Genomic DNA, 16,929 nt, shown 5'->3' with positions numbered 1-16,929 from the left:
CAGACACCAGAGGCTCCATTATTGGAATGGCAGGAGCAGCAAAAGGGCCCGTCCCTGCCACATAATTGGATGGGCCGCGCACTTCACTCTCCCTAATCAGCCAGATGCCCCGTGATCAAAGTCGTCCCCTTCCAACCCACTCAGGAATCCAGACTTCCAAATCTGCCGGTGGGAAATTGCCTGGATTAAATTCCGCTCTTTCTTTCTAAATGGAAAGCATCTTTTTTTGAGGGTGATGAAATGTCTCCTTAAATGTCTGCCACTGCTTCTCTACCATCTTATCTTTTAACTTATTTTCCCAGTCCACTGTAGCCAACACGGTCTTCATACCATTGAAATTTCCTTTATTCAAGTTTAAGACGCTAGTTTCTCACCCTCAAATGGGATGTGAAATTCTATTATGCTGTGATCATTCTTGCCTATAGGATCACTTACTACATCATTAAAATAGACTTCTCCCTGGTTGATTCCATGTCTTATTGTTCTAGGAAACTGTGCCAAATACACTATTCTCAAGTTGGCCTCTGCCAAATCAATACGTCCAAAGTTTAAAACTGCTCACCATTATTTCAGTACCTTTCTTACATTATTTCTTGATTTATACTGTCCTACAGTGTAGCTAGTTAGGGGGCCTATAAACTACTCCCACCAGTGACAGCTTTCTCTTGCCATTTCTCATCTCCACCCAAACTGATTCTACATTTTGATCTTCCGAGCTAAGGCCATTTCTCACTACTGTGCTGTACTGATCTCATCCTTTATTAACAGGACTACCCACCTCCTCCTCGCTTCCTATCTTCCAGGATTATCACATACCCTTGAATATTAAGTTCCCAGCCCTGGTCACATTGCAACCATGAGCTGAATTTTACATCCCATGAGCGGGCGCACGCCTGACCCAATTGGGCGTAAAATTGCGTGAGAAGGTGTTGGACGAGCGTCCTGACATCATCGCGCACCCACGTGATATTTCACTCGACAGGTGCGTGCAAAAGTCAGAAGCATGCCCGCTGACAACTAAGAGGGCAATTAAGACCATTAACTGCGCAATCAACTCCGATTTTTCGCTGCCCAACCTTACAGTTGGTGGTCAGGCGAATTGGCCAGTCAGCTTCTCCATTTTTCATCAAACTTCATCCAAGGGCAGGATGAAATTTCAGTGATTAGATAAAATAAAAGCAAATTTCTGTCGACAGCATTTTTATCAGCTATATTTATTGATTATGATGCATGGACACTTTTTTCAGCTTTTAAAATCTTTAATTTAGCATTTTCAGGTCTGCAACTCCGAGGCAGCTGTCTGCCTTCAGGGAGCTTTCTCATCACGCTCACCTGTGCCCGCAGAAATGTCATCACCTGCCCTCTTCCTGCCCCCACCCCGGCAGCGCTGAGCATTTCAGCGTGCGGTTCACGCTGGTTGGCTGTTAATTGGCCAGCCAGCTCGAAATCGCAGTCAGGGGCTAATCATGATCGGCGGTCTGTTTCCCGACTGCTCCCTGGCCCGCTGATCGGGCGCGCCTGCCGAAGGTAAGATTCAGGCCCGTGTCTCTGTAATGGCTATAATATCATACCCACTTATTTCAATTTGCGCTATCAATTCATCCATCCTGTTGCAAACACTGCATGCATTAAGATAAATAGCCTTTAATTTTGTCTTTTCACCATTTTTCCCTACTCTGACCCTATTTGTTGATGCACTCAAGTTTGTATGCTCTGTCCCTTGCTGTCACCTTCTGGTTTGTCATTATCCATATCACTACCCTGCACTTGTCCTTTCTCATTAGCTTTCTAAATCTCCCCTCGCATGAATCCAAACCCCACTATTTAGTTTCAAGTCTTCTCTACAGCCCCAGTTATACGATTCGCCAGTACACTTGTCCAGGTACAGTTCAAGTGAAGACTGTCCCAATAGTAATGCTCCCTCTTTCCCAGTACGGATGCGATGGCCCATGAATCAAAACCCATTTCTCCCACATCATCTTATTTATCCTATGTCTATTTGCTATAGACTTAGGTAGTAATCCAGAGATTATTACCTTTGTGGTTCTTCTTTTTAATTTAGCCCCTAGCTGCTCATACTCCCTCAGCATAACCTCTTTCTTACTCCTACCTATATCGTTGGTACTCTCATAGATCACAACAAATGGACCCTACCCCTCCCAATCAAAGTTCTTTTTCAGTCCGAGATGACGACTTCAACCCTGACATCATGCAGACAACACAGCCTTCTTGCTCTCGGCTGCAGAGAACAGTGTCTATCCCACTAACTATACTGTCCCCTTCTACTATAATGTAGGAATAGCACAGAATAGATCTCAGCTGCCCATCCATGAGCCAAAAACAACATCTCTACATCCTCTTTTAGAATACGGTTAGTGGTTTGTTTAAGCTATTAATTTTAATTAATGCCTCGAGACCTTAACTCTCAGGCCTCGCCATCTCCCATTCCCTCTCTTATTGCTTCTTGTTTTTTTCATCAAATTCCCCGAGTTCAGCACTCTGTAGAAATAGTACTCTGTAGAACTGGACTACGTACTACTTATGTCAGGCGTTAGCAAAAGTCTTCTGTAAACTATACTAGCAAAAATTCCAAAGACCTGACTCAGCCCCTGCTGTCAGTGATTACCAGCTCAACTAGTCAGCTAATTAACTAGCTGTGCAACTACTACTAGCATATTACTGACTAACACTGTAGAAAAAGCAACAAGGTTAACATAAATGCTAAATGCAAAACTTAACTAAATTTAAAAAAAGTTAATGCTTTGCGCTACAGAACTGGGCATAGATGCCTCTGAATGGAATGAAAAAGAGCCTTACCTTCATTTTTATCAGCATCTAATAAGTTCTGGAACTCTGTATGAAAAATTTCTAGATGTTTTTCAATAAGTACTTGTTCACATTTACGAGCCAGCTCATCTTGTGTACTTTCATGAAGATAAACTTGTACGCGGCGTTGTTCCTCCAGCAGCCGAGCCTCTGCCTGTAAAACAAAATTTACTGTTATCCTTAAGAATACTTCTAATAACTTTTAACCTACAAAGTTCAAAGGGCTCAGTCAAGTGACAAAATACATACCTTGAGTCATACATACAGTGATATGGGGAGGGGGAACAGCAATGTTGGGGAAAGTATGCAGAAATAGGCAAGCAAGGAGCATGGTCGGGGTGGGGTGGGGGGGTGATATGCAACACAGACACACACATATTTATGTAAACATAAAATGAGGTTAGGGAACTAATTTATAGCAGGAGGGCTTCCAAAAACAGATTTCCAGGCACCTAAATTTGCATAGGCTTGTAAACGTCCAAATCAAGTAACTGCTGACAAATAGACTCCGTATACTATCCACTTATGTAATCTGCAGTTACTTACCTTTTTCATGTATTCTGTTACAGGGTTTTGCTGTAGAAATTCAGTGCTTTCCCTTGTGTAAAATCTCTCCGTGTCAGCCAAAAATTGTGACTCAAATGATTCTTTATACACAGTTAACGTGGGTCCCTTTGCAAAAGCATCATCTTCATTCAGCCCAAGTTCCACTGTTAAAATAAATGCAATGAACAAAAACATCCAGCTTGATAAGCTTTCATGTGGAAGATTCAGCGGACACTTCATTACAAATATCAGAGTATTAACATTTAAGGAAGCACAAGAACTTCAAAATTACCATACGACTGAACCACACCGCTAATCAGTCTGGTGTTGATGGTTTCACCATTTCTCTCCTTTTCAATCAGCTTCAAAACTGCATTTGTAACCTGACAGGAAAAATAATGGTATTTTGGTTACCCAATACCAATAATTCATAAGTTAAATATTTATTGCTCTCTTCTCAGCTCTAGTTGTGTAGATCAAACTTCACCTATGCACATGCAGGCAGCAAGTTCGGGGGTGCCACTTGACATGGTGGTCAGAGCTGCTCAAGTCAGCATAAAACAATTAGGAACACAAACTCAAGCTGAGTTTCTTTAGCCATCCTAAGTTCAAGCCAACTGCCCCAGCTGAGATCCAGAAACTTAACAGCAACTAGACAGTATGAGTTCTTTGGTCCACAGGGCAATCATTAACAGTGCATTTATCCACTGACGAACATTACTAAAGCGACATTACATGAAGTGCCTGAACTCAGAACAGTCAAGATGCAAACACGTAAACTGCAACCGTGTACATGGTCTTGCATTGAAAAACAACTCAGTGAATTAGGCAAATCTGTTAAAGACTAAAACAAAAGATCAGAAGAAGTTTTCACAAAAAATAGTTTAAGGTGATAGAGAACCAGTTTATACCCTCATGGGACAAGAGCTCTACTTGCCAAAAAAGGCAACATGGACAACTAAGGTGGTAAGAGACAACATAAAGATCAAAAGAAAAAGCATATAAACATGGGAAAAAGCACAGATCCCAGCAAATGGGAAAAATACAAACAGCAAGGATAACAAAACAGTTATAAAAACAGAACAGGAAAGGGAATTTCCAAGGGATATTAAAATTAACAGATATGATCTGTATTAGGAAAAATAGGGTGATCAGAAGCAACATGGGCCCCTTTAAAACTGGTAATTTAAAAAAAAATTCTTTGATGGGGTGAGAGGGTCGCTGGCAAGGCCAGCATTTGTTGCCCATCCCCAACTACCGTTCAACTGAGCAGTTTGCTTGGCCATTTCAGAAGGCAGTTAAGAGTCAACCACATTCCAGCGGGCCTGGAGTCACATGTAGGCAAAACCAGGTAAAGACAGCAAATTTCCTTCCCTAAAGGCCATTAGTAAACAATCGATACTAGTTTCTCAAGGTCTGAGGTTAGCTTTCAATTCCAGATTTATTTTATTAACTGAATTAAAATCCTCAAACTAATATTGAATCAGGGTAGGTAATCACCAAAATTAACAGAAATCAAATAACAGTAATGAACTACATAATGGCATTAAAGAGCAAAACATCTCCAAGACCAAATAGTTTCCATCCCAGGGTTTTAAAAGTTGGTGAAAACATTGCAGGTGGCCTAACTATAATCCTGCACAATTCTCTAGATTTAGGAACCACTCCTTCAGGTTGGAAAACTCCATGGGCAGAATTTTCTCGTTGGCGTGCGGGGGCGGGCCCCGCACGTCCACGCATAAAATGATGTGCGGTGATGTCGGGCGAGTGTCCCGATGTCACCGCGCGCCATCGCGATATTTCGCTGAGCGGGCGCACGATGATGTCCAGCCCGCACCTGCCATTAATTAACGGGCCACTTAAGGTCCTTGACTCACCAATCAACGCCGATTTTTCGGCGCCCGTGCAATCTTCAGGTTGGCGCACGGGCGCAATGGGCAGGACACATTTATATTAACCTCATCCACGGGCGGGATAAGAGGGTTCGCTGGGGTTGCGAGTGTGCACAGTCAAGTATTTATTTTTGAAAGCTTTTGAAACTTGCCTGTAACACACAATACTTCAAAACGCATACCAGCTGCTTTTCCTGGACTCTGAACCTCAGGTCAGCACTCTGCAGTGAGTAATCTTTTCTGGGCCTACAGGTTTCAGGGAGCCTTCCGTTAGTCTGGGAATGGGAGCTGAATTTCTGGAGGCAGCTCCTCTGAGGAGAAAGGGAGGGCTAGAAGGGGGAGGAGGCCAGGAGTGCACATTCAGCCTCCAGGGGAGCCACCTTTGGGTGGACAGGCACAGGCACAAGGGGTGCAGGGCCAAGAGGTAGTCCAAGGTGGAAGGAGTCGCAGAAGACGCCACTATCCTGCTGCCAGGGTCTACAGGCAGCGAAGCAGCTACCTCAATATGTCTGAGGTGCAGTGCTAAAGGAGGCTCCGTCTCTCAAGGGAGACAGTCAGCTATATGTGTCAGATGATAGGGCCTGATATCTCCGCTGTGTGGGCGGACACCCCATGCCAGTGGCTCTGAAGGTCACAATTGCCCTCAACTTCTATGCATCTGGCTCCTTCCAGGAGCCCATGGGTGATCTTTGCAGTGTCTCCCAATCAGCTGCCCACACTTGTGTCGAGCAGGTTACAGACACTCTGTTCAGGCACGCATTGACCTTCATCTACTTCCGTTGGGACCAGGCAAGCCAGACACAGTGAGCCAGAGGCTTCGCGGCCATTGCTGGCTTCCCCCACGTCCAGGATGCAATAGGCTGCACACATATGGCCATCAAGGCGCCAGCAGGTGAGCCCAGTGCCTGTCAACAGGAAGGGCCTCCTCCACAGAAATGGGCAAACAATGAAGCTAATTAAGGGCATTTTCCCCTAACTTTCCTTCTGTCGCGCAGGCCTATCGGCAATGGTTCAGGGACAGTCTGTCACTGGGACTTCACCAGGCCATGGGTGGCTGAATTAATTGGCAGCATCAAGGAGCGGCAGTTCTCACAGGAGTCCAGGAGTAGCCACAGACACTCTTCTGGAGGCTCAACCCTCCACCCTAAGACTTCTTACAGTACTTTGTCATCTTTCTCACAACCTCAATTTTGGGACATCCCCTAGGTCTTCCTTTTCTCCACAAGCGCTCACCTCTCCCAATGGGTCTGCTGTCCAGACACTGCTGCAAACCCTCCTACATGGCCTCCCACTCCCTGGCCCGCCTGCCATTCTTAATTTGATGGCGAACATGGAGGCAGCCAATTAAGAACCTGTCTTATGTAAAGTGGTTCTGGTGCATTTCCAACCTGCAGCACCTATGAATATACGAACTAGGAGCAGGAGTAGGCTACTTGGCCCCGCCATTCAATAAAATCATAGCTGCTCTGATTGTAACCTCCCATCTACCCCAAATAACCTTTCACCCCCTTGTTAATTAAAAATATATCTAGCTCTGCCTTTAAAATATTCAAAGACCCTGCTTCCACTGCCTTTTGAGGAAGAGTTCCAATGACTCTCAGCCCTCAGAGAAAAAAAATTCTCAACTCTGTCCTAAATAAGCAACTCCTTATTTTTAAACCATGACCCCCTAGTTCTAGGTTCTCCTACATGGGAAAACATCCTCTCCACCAAAATCCCATAGGACCTTAAAGGTTTCGATAAGTTTGATAAGACTTATTGAAGCAGCCGTACAGGGCCTTGGTGAAACCACACCTGGAGTACTGGGTGCAGTTTTAGTCTCCTTACCTAAGAAAGAATATACTTGCCATAGAGGAGAGCAGCGAATTTTCACCAGGCTGATTCCTGGAATAGCAGAATTGTCATATGAGGAGAGATTGGGCCGACTAGGCCTGTAATCACTGGAGTTTAGAAGAATGACTGGGGATCTCATTGAAATGTATACAATTTTGACAGGGCTGGTCAGACTGGATGCAGGGATGACGTTTCCTCTGGCTGGGGTTTCTAGAACAAGGGGTCACAATCTCAGAATACAGGGTAAGCCATTTTAGGACTGAGATGAGGAGAAACATCTTCACTCAGAGGGTGGTGAACCTGTGGAAGTATCTACCACAGAAGGCTGCGGAGGACAAGTCACTAAATATATTTAAGAAAGAAGTAGATAGAATTCTAGACTCTAAAGGTGTCAAGGGGTATGGGGAGAGAGCGAGAGTATGGCATTGAGTTAAAGGATTAGCCATGATCATATTGAATGGTGGAGCAAAAGGGCCAAATGACTTACTTTTGCTCCCATTTTCCATGTTTCTACTCTTACTCTTCTAAACTCTAGTGGATACAAGCCTAATCTGCCCACCTTTTCCTCATAAGACAACCCACCCATTCCAGGTATTAGTGTGGTAAACCTTCTCTGAACTGCTTCTAACACATTTAGATCTTTCTTTAATTAAAGAGATCAATACTGTACACAGAACTCCAAATGTGGTCTCACTAGTGCCCTGTATAACTGAAGCATAACCTCCCTACTTTTGTATTCAATTCCCCTCGCAATAAATGATAACATTCCATTAGCTTTCCTAATTACTTGCTGTACCTGCATACTAGCCTTTTGTGATTCATGCACCAGGACACCCAGATCCCTCGGAATCTCAGAGCTCTGCAATCTCTCACCATTTAGATAATGAGCTTCTTTTTAATTCTTTTTGCCAAAATGGACAATTTCACATTTTCCCCACATTATACTCCATTTGCCAGATCTTTGACCACTCACTTAACCTATGTCACTTTGTAGCCTCCTTATGTCCTCTCCACAACTTACTCTCCTACTTAACTTTGTGTTGTCAGCAAATTTAGCAACCAAACCATTTGTCCCTTCATCCAAGTCATTCATATAAATTGTAAAAAGTTGAGGCCCCACTGATCCCTGTGGCACACCACTCGTTACATCCCGCCAACCAGAAAAATACTCATTTACGGCTACCCCCGTTTCCTGTTAGCTAACCAATATGTTACACCCTACACCATGAACTTTTATTTTCCGCAATAACCTTTGATGTGGTACTTTATCAATTGCCTTCTGGAAATCTAAGTACAGTACACCCACCAGGTCCCCTTTATCCACAGTACATGTGACTCCTTCAAATAACTGCAATAAATTGGTTAAACATGCTTTCCCTTTCACAAAATCATGTTGGCCCTGCCTGATTGCCCTGAACTTTTTAAAGTGCCCTGCTATAACATCTTTAATAATAGCTTCTATTTCCTATGACAGATGTCAAGCTAACTGGCCTGTAGTTCCCTGCTTTGTGTCTCCCACCCTTTTTGAATGAAGGAGTTACATTTGCTATTTTCCAATCTAATGGAACCTTCCCCAAATCTAGGGAATTTTGGAAAATTAAAACCAACGCATCAACTACTTCACTAGCCACTTTTTGCAAGACCCTAGCATGAAGTCCATCAAGATCCAGGGATTTGTCAGAACGCAGCTCCAACAATTTGCTCAATACCACTTCTCTGGTGATTGTAATTTTCCCGAGTTCCTCCCTCTCTTCCATTTCCTGATTTACAGCTATTTCTGGAATGTTAACTGTATCCTCTATAGTGAAGACCGATGCAAAATACCTGTTAAATTCATCTGCCATCTCCTTACTTTCCATTATTAATTCCCCAGACTCACTTTCTATGGGACCAACTTTGTTAACTCTTTTCTTTTTTGCAGAAGAAACACATACAGAAAAAAATTAGCCTATTGATTCAGTGATTTGAATCTATTTGCCACAGTTTTGCCTAATGTAGATAAATGTGCGGTCATCCACTTTGGACTTAAAAGGATAGAACAGAGTACTTTCTAACTGGCAAAATGTTATAAGTAATGGAAGTTCAAAGAGATTTAAGAGGACCATATACGTAGATTATTAAAATGCAGTGAAAAGATAGAAAATAATCAAAAAGGCTAATGGAACACTGGAGGGTGAGAATACAAACAGTTAGAAGACATGCTTCAGTTATATAATGACCTGCTTAGACCACACCTGAAGTACTATGAGCAGTCCTGGGCAGTGGGTACCACACCTCAGGGAGGAGAAACTGGCCTTGGAGGGAGTGCTGCATTCATTTGGACTCCAAAGGTTAAATTAAGAGGAGCAATAACACAAACTAGAGTTGTATTCTGAAATTACAAGGTTACAAAGGGTAATTTGATTGAAATTTTCAAGATATTAAGGGGAGCAGATAGGGAAACTATTTCCACAGGTTGGAGTGTCTAGGGCCAGAGGGTAAATCTAAAGATTAGAGTCAGGCTTTACAGGACTGAAATTAGGAAATACTTCTACACACAGAGGGTGATAGAAGTTTGGAACAATTCCACAATTGATAACTGATGCTAGATCAATTGTTAATTTTAAATCTGAGATTGATAGATTTTTGTTATTCTAATGTAATGAGGGATTTGAGGCAGAATGAATATATGGAGTTAAGTCACAGATCAGCCATGTCATTGCTGGATGGTAGGACAGGCTTGAGGAGTCAAATGGCCTACTTCTATTCAGTGTTTTCAAAATGCTCATCTCATAAGTGAAGGTTTAGCAATTTTACAGCAAAAACAGTGTTACAATAAAGACTTTTATGGTTGCAAAAGTGCTGAGGAATCAGTGTTAAACAGAAACAATTGTACAGTCTCATTTTAAATTTTGAAATAAATTTACATTTCAGGCATACTTTGACAAAAAGCTTATTGACGAAATGGTGAATTTTAAATCATTGCACAATGTTTTTTTTAAAAAAAAGCTATGGGAAAATACTTGCCTGTTTATTTAACGGTCTAAATAAGCAATCCCGCCATGTCACCAAAGCAAGCTGTAAGGATTAAAAAAAGGTTTGAAGTAAATGTTGCTGACAAATAAAGAGCTTGTAATCAATCACTGTCACCAAATGGTATATCTGAAAATGTCCAAAAATAGGAAACAATGATCTATTTAATATTCTTTGAAGACAAAAGATTTTCCTGAACAATCTAAAAATTTTTTAAAAACCTTGAAAACAAATTGAAGTCTTGAGATACTGAAAATTGAAACTAGGCTTCAGAAGCGATTCACTATAATATGGGGGAGGCAGTGGCATAGTGTTGCTGTCACTAGATTAGTATTCCAGAGACAAAAACAGAAAATGCTGGAAAAACTCAGGCGGTCTGGCAGCATTTGTGGAGAGAGGAACAGAGTTAACATTGAGTCTGTATGGCCTTTCTTCAGAGCTCTGAAAGGTCACATCCCATGAATGAATAAACAAAAAATAAGATTTAAGTTATGACGATTGATTCTTTTCATTGGATCAATTTTCAATAGATCATTGGATCAAAGCAAGTTTAAGTCATATGGTGTTCAAAATTTGTTAGAATTCCTTTGTTTCCATTGGTTGTAAGTTCGTAACTAGAGAACATTCAAAAATTAGCACAAGAACAAAGATGAGGACAGAAGTTTTTTTTAAATGGAGAGGATTATGATGACATGGAATGCCTACCAGAAAGAGTAGAAGCACACTGGCTTCTAAAAGATATTTGAAAAATGAAATCTTTAGAGGCTTAAGGGGAAATCCCTGTTAACGGAATAAGTACTATACAGGTACAATAAGCCAATTGGCCTCCTGTGTGATGTAAAATTTTATGAAAAATTAATATAATAATGAAGACTGTTTCAATGAAGAGGGCAGAAGGGCATGTGAGGAGCATACCTAAAAATGAGGTGTCAAACTGGTGAAGCTACAACACAGGACTACTTGCGTGCCAAACAGCACAAATAGCATGCGGCAGGCAGAGTTAAGCGATCCCACAACTAACTGATCAGATCTAAGCTCTAAAGTCCTGCTACATCCAGTCGCGAACGGTGGCGGACAACTAAACGACTAACTGGAAGAGGCCATTTCACAAATATCCCCATCTTCAATGATGGCGGAGCCCAGCACATCAGTGCAAAAGACAAGGCTGAAGCATTTGCAACCATCTTCAGCCAGAAGTGCCAAGTAGATGATCCATCTCGGTGTCCTCTGGAGGTCCCCAGCATCAAAGATGAGTCTTCAGCCAATACAATTCACTATACGCAATATCAAGAAATGGTTGAAGGCACTGGATACTGCAAAGGCTTTAGACCCTGACAACATTCCAGCAATAGTACTAGGGCTCCAGAACCAGCTGTGTCCCTAGCCAACCTGTACTAGTATGGCTACAACACTGACATCTACTTATTGTGGAAAGTTGCAAATCCAACACAGGCAATTAAAGCCCCATCAGTCCACTCTCAATCACCAAAGTGATGGAAGGGATCGTCGACAATGCTATCAAGCAGCACTTACTTAGCAATAACCTGCTCACTGATGTTCAGTTTTGGTTCCACCACGGCCACTCAGCTCCTGACCGCATTACAGCCTTGTTTGAAACATGGACAAAAGAGCTGAACTCCAGAGGTGAGGTAAGGTGAGGTGAGAGTGACTGCCCTTGACATCAAGGCAGCATTTGACCCAGTGTGACATCAAGGAATCCCAGCAAAACTGGAGTCAAAGGGAATTGAAGAAAAACTCTCCACTAGTTGGAGTCATACCTAGCACAAAGGAAGGTGATTGTGATTGCTGGAGGTCAATCAGCTCCGTCCCAGGACATTACTGCAAGAGTTTCTCAGTGCAGTGCTCTAGGCCCAACCATCTTCAGTTGTTTCATCAATGATCTTTCCTCCATTATAAAAAGGTCAGAGGTGGGGATGTTCGATGATGATTGCACAATGTTCAGCACCATTCACAAACACCTCAGATACTGAAGCAGTCCCTGCCCAGATGCAGGAAGATAACATTCAGATTTGGGCTGAGAAGCGGCAAGTAACATTCACACCACACAAGTGCCAGGAAGTGGCCAATGAAGAGAGTCATATAGACTCGAAACGTTAACTCAGTTTTTTTCTCTCCACAGATGCCGCCAGGCCTGCTGGGATTTTCCAGCATTTTCTGTTTTATGTCATATCCCAGCATCCACAGTATTTTGCTTTTATGGAAGAGAATCCAACCATCTCCTCATGACATTCAATGGCATTACCATCGCTGAATCCCCCACTATCAGCATCCTAGAGGTTACCATTAACCAGAACTGAACTGGACCAACCATATAAACACTGTAGCTACAAGAGTGGGTCATAGGCTGGGAATTCTGCAGTGAATAACTTATGACTCTCCAAAGCCTATCCACCATCAACAAGACACAAGTCAGGAGTGTGATGGAATACTCTCCACTTTCCTGGAGGGGTGCAGCTCCAACAACACTCAAGAAGTTCGACACCATTCAGGACAAAGTGGCCTGCTTGATTGGCACCCCGATCCACCACCTTCAACATTCATTCCCTCCACCACCACCGCACAGTGTGAGCAGCACGCATCATCTACAAGATGCACTACAACAACTCACCAAGGCTCCTACAAGAGCACCTTCCATACCTGTGACCTCTACCACCTAGAAGGACAAGGGAAAGTGACATATGGGAACATCACCACTTTGCAAGTTCCCTTCCAAGCCACATACCATCCTGACTTAGGACTGTATCGCCCTTCTTTCACTGTCGCTGGGCCAAAAATCCTGGAACTCCCTTCCTAACAATGCTGTGGGTTACCTATACCACATGGACTGCAGCAGTTCAAGGCAGTGGCTCACCGCCACCTTCTCAAGGCAATTAGGGATGGGCAACAAATGCTAGCTTAGCCAGCAACACCCACATCCCGTGAAAGAACGAAAAAAAGTTTAAGTCTCCTCTTTGTTACTTGGAAGTTCTTTAGGTATATACCTTATGTAGTTTGGATCTAAATTGATTAGTGGCATTAGGACAATCTCACCCATATTACTTTCAAAAGGGTCATCAGTTGACCCCACATGTTTTCACTGGAAGAAAATGTACAAGTACATCAGGCACATTCACTGTGATGACACCGGGTGATTGTAACAAATGAAGATTCTACTTCAAATTTGGATTAAAAAATTCTTCTGAGTAACAGGAGGAAGATAGATGCAAAACTAAAATTTGCAGACTGCCCATTACTCCAGAACTGAAGCAGCTCATGGGTTAACCCAAGACTATACATTCACGTTCCACATTACATTTCACTTGTACTTGCCACCCATTAAGTGTACTTCATCAATTTGCAAGAACTCTGTGGTAAAACATACTGCTCAATAATTTCAGAATGAGCATCAGCATAGAAAATCAAAACCACTACATTCTGCAACAGTAAAAGTGAGGTCATACCATTTGCAATCCAGTGCTGTCTCATGTGCATGAATCTTCTTCCATATGCTTGCTACAAGACATCTCTGTCTCAGCATTTATTGTTGTACCTTATACATGTATCTATTTTGTTTTCACTATTCTGATTATCACATTCTATGCCAATTTAGCTTTACATGACTGAGGCACAAACAGACAATAAATAGCCAGACAGGCTCCCATTCCACTGTTCCTCTTTGCTGGCCCCATTACAATTTAAAACGTACCCATCTGAAGGTGTTGCTGGGATGTTGGCAGCCTCTTTACAGATTTTGCAATGTGCCATGTAAGGCCAACATCCCCAAGCCCCAGTTGTCAGGCATCCAAATGGGGGAAATCCACAGAAATTACACAGGAGACATTATGACAACTCTTGTGCAATAACAGATCACTTAAATGTTCGCACCCATTTCAAGTGCGAACTTCCTGTTTATGCCAGGGGATTCCTAGAAAACTCAAGTCAATGGGCAGGGATCTTGCCACAATGACTAAATATCAATCTCACTCAATTCTGCACCAGGGAAATACATGCATGTATGCCATTAAGTTTGAAGAATTACTTCTTTAGTCTACCTGCTCTATAGTTATGTCAAAATATACAACTGGGGGTTTAAATACTTAGCACTTCTAAAATATATGAAGAACAGTATATTTTCATATCCATAACCTTCAAATTCTTCTGATGTTTCTAGTTTAACAAAGCCAAGTGTACTTTTCCTTAATTATTGGCGGTGTTGCTGACATGGACTCAGTACTAAATACAGTACTTCAATCAAGTAGGTGGAAGGGGAATTGTTGGTGGCATGAAACAACACCAAAAAATTCTCATTGGCAGGGGAGGGGGAAGGGCAGAGGTAATCCACAATGGGAGAAGGCCTAGATTTCAAGGGACAAGCTATATTATCCTATTTAGTGGGTGGTGGGGCAAGAAAATAGCACTATGTTGGGAAAGGGTACCATTGCACCATGTTCGGTAGCTGTGAGGGGGTTCCAATTCACTACTACGTACTATTTTGTTTGGTTTGTTTTGTTTTTACTACTCTACGAGGATGGTAAAAGCAAAATACTGCGGATGCTGGAAATCAAATAAAAACAGGAAATGCTGGAAAAACTCAGCAGCATCTGTGAAGAGAGAAACAGAATTAACATTGAGTCCTTATGACTCCTCTTCAGAGCTCTGAAGAATCATATGGACTCGAAATGTTAACTCTATGGGGAAGGGTTTGGTTGGGAGCAGAGTTCTGTTGTTTAAAAAAAAAACTGCGAATTGCCACCTATGTATTCAGTGGCTTCCTTTAACATTGGGTGAGGTTTGTTCCTGCTGGTTCTGGCACCTATACCAACTGTTGGGTGGCACTACCTCATTCAAAACTCATTAAGTTTACTGGTGGGGCTAAATTTCTGCAAAGGCTGGCTTGTTTATTGTAATTCCAGTATTTTACTTCAGCCAAGAATTACACGTATACCTATTTGTGCTGCTAAGAGGCATTGCAAAACTGGCGAAATACAATCTCAGTGCTCTGATTCTCAAAGCAGAATAACTATTTAAACCTGTGCACATTAGGAAGGGCTGGTGTGAAGGCCTTGTAGTAGTTTGAAGCAGAAAACTAACTTTAGGGACATCACAGATTTTTGTTTCCTGGTGTAATAAAGTTTATGCTCATTGGAGAGCTTTCAGGGTAATTTGGGAAAAGTTTAATATAAACATGGGTAAACGGCACTTTTGGATTTCTGAAGGACTATAGCACATTCTCTCAATGTTCAGAAGTCTCCCAACAGGTGACGTAACATCAGGCTCAACACTATCTACAGCAGCAGTGCCATTAAAATATTACAACCACTTAGTTTAAAATTAAAGATAATTTAATGGTTCCAACAAGACCTATGACAATAGGCAAAAAGAATACAACCTGTTCAGCAATAATAAATGCACTGAAAATGAAACAAGAATGGTTTCTTACCGAATATATTTCATAAATTCCTTTACGTCCTTCATCACATTCACGGCGGACCCAGTGTCGATTGAGGTAGGCGCAGATTCCATTCAATACCTTACTAGAAAACCTGTAATCTTCCCACTGCTGGGTATAAAACTTCAATACACTCTCATCCATCAAATCTTCACCATCCTATATGAAAAAAACAATATTTTCTCTTTTGTAAATAGCCTGCCACATGAATCGGAGTACAGGGAAAACTTACCAAACTGACCCAAGAAAAAAGAGATTTTTCTTTTTATTTAATAATTAAATTAGTTAGACCACATTGCTACATCCCACAGAAAACTACATGTCTGTCACCTTACTCAGTAGATAATTTTTTAAAAATTAATAAACTACATTATAGCAGGAAAAAACAATGACAACCACTTATTCCATCTGAAATACCTGTTGCACCTTTTCTAACACTCAATGAAAAAACGATCCGAAACTTCATTTTAGAAGTATTGATTGAAATATAATGTTTTTCATCATTATCCATGCACATAGATAATGATATAGAATAAACACAGGTACAGAAGTACAGCGACCAGGTGGAGGTAGTGTTAGCAAAGAGCGTAGTTTTGGTCATTGATGTAAAAGATCAGGGCTGAGGCTAAGAACATTTTCCTAAGGCCCCCACAGACTTTGCAATAAGATGCAAATATAAATAATTGTGAGGACGTTTACTCTATTCAATAACTCATCACAAGATGTCAATCTTGCAACAAGGATATCATACCTTTGGAAATGCTCCAGGAATATTGAATACTATTGCATGACCTTTATGCCAAGCAGTGAGAGTCAATATTCTTGTGTAGAAAACTAAAAGCACTGCAAGTTCACAGTTAAGCCAAGGTCAAGGTGCTAACCAAAGAGAAGGTCACCACAGGTGAGATGGTGCCGCATCTTTTCATTCCTTTCACAGCAAAGTTTGTCTTTGACAAGCTTATTTTTAATTTCTGAGATTGAATAAACATGGCTCTTTCCACATTTCAAAATTGTCATAATAATAAAAACAAAATACTGCAGATGCTAGGGATCGGAAATAAAAACAAAAAGCGCTGGAAAAACGCGGCAGTTTTGGCAGCATTTGTGAAAAGAGAAACCGAGTTAACATTTCAAGTCCAATATGGCTTGATGTGTTCAAGAGGAGTCATATTGGACTCAAAACCTTAACTTTATTCTTCTCTCTACAGAAGCTGCCAGACCTGCTGAGATTTTCTAACACTTATTTTTATTTCAAAATTGGCAGGTTATTTAAGATTTATGTAAATTACTGCAGTTCAAAACTTTGTACCTGTCTTTTGCACTAAATTTTATTTGCATTTATATAGCCCCTTTAAATTCATATTATCTTTA

General features: G+C 41.6%; 1 protein-coding gene across 1 annotated transcript in view; it reads right to left on the bottom strand.

Moving 5' to 3' along the window:
* The window catches only part of LOC144678744 (cullin-1), a 129,588-nt gene that overhangs the window by 49,118 nt on the left and 63,541 nt on the right, over positions 1 to 16,929 (bottom strand). Inside the window, exons 4-8 of the mRNA XM_078538607.1 lie at positions 15,550 to 15,717; positions 10,104 to 10,154; positions 3,665 to 3,755; positions 3,373 to 3,536; positions 2,818 to 2,980 (exon numbers count right to left, since the gene is read on the bottom strand). Coding sequence (XP_078394733.1) covers positions 2,818 to 2,980; positions 3,373 to 3,536; positions 3,665 to 3,755; positions 10,104 to 10,154; positions 15,550 to 15,717 — 637 coding nt within the window. The remainder of the gene's footprint in view (positions 1 to 2,817; positions 2,981 to 3,372; positions 3,537 to 3,664; positions 3,756 to 10,103; positions 10,155 to 15,549; positions 15,718 to 16,929) is intronic.

This window comes from Cetorhinus maximus, chromosome 3 (genome assembly GCF_964194155.1).
Source record: "Cetorhinus maximus chromosome 3, sCetMax3.hap1.1, whole genome shotgun sequence".
Classification (NCBI taxonomy): domain Eukaryota; kingdom Metazoa; phylum Chordata; class Chondrichthyes; order Lamniformes; family Cetorhinidae; genus Cetorhinus; species Cetorhinus maximus.
The sequence above is the reverse complement of the archived record's forward strand: the minus strand, read 5'-3'. Positions and strand labels throughout refer to the sequence as shown.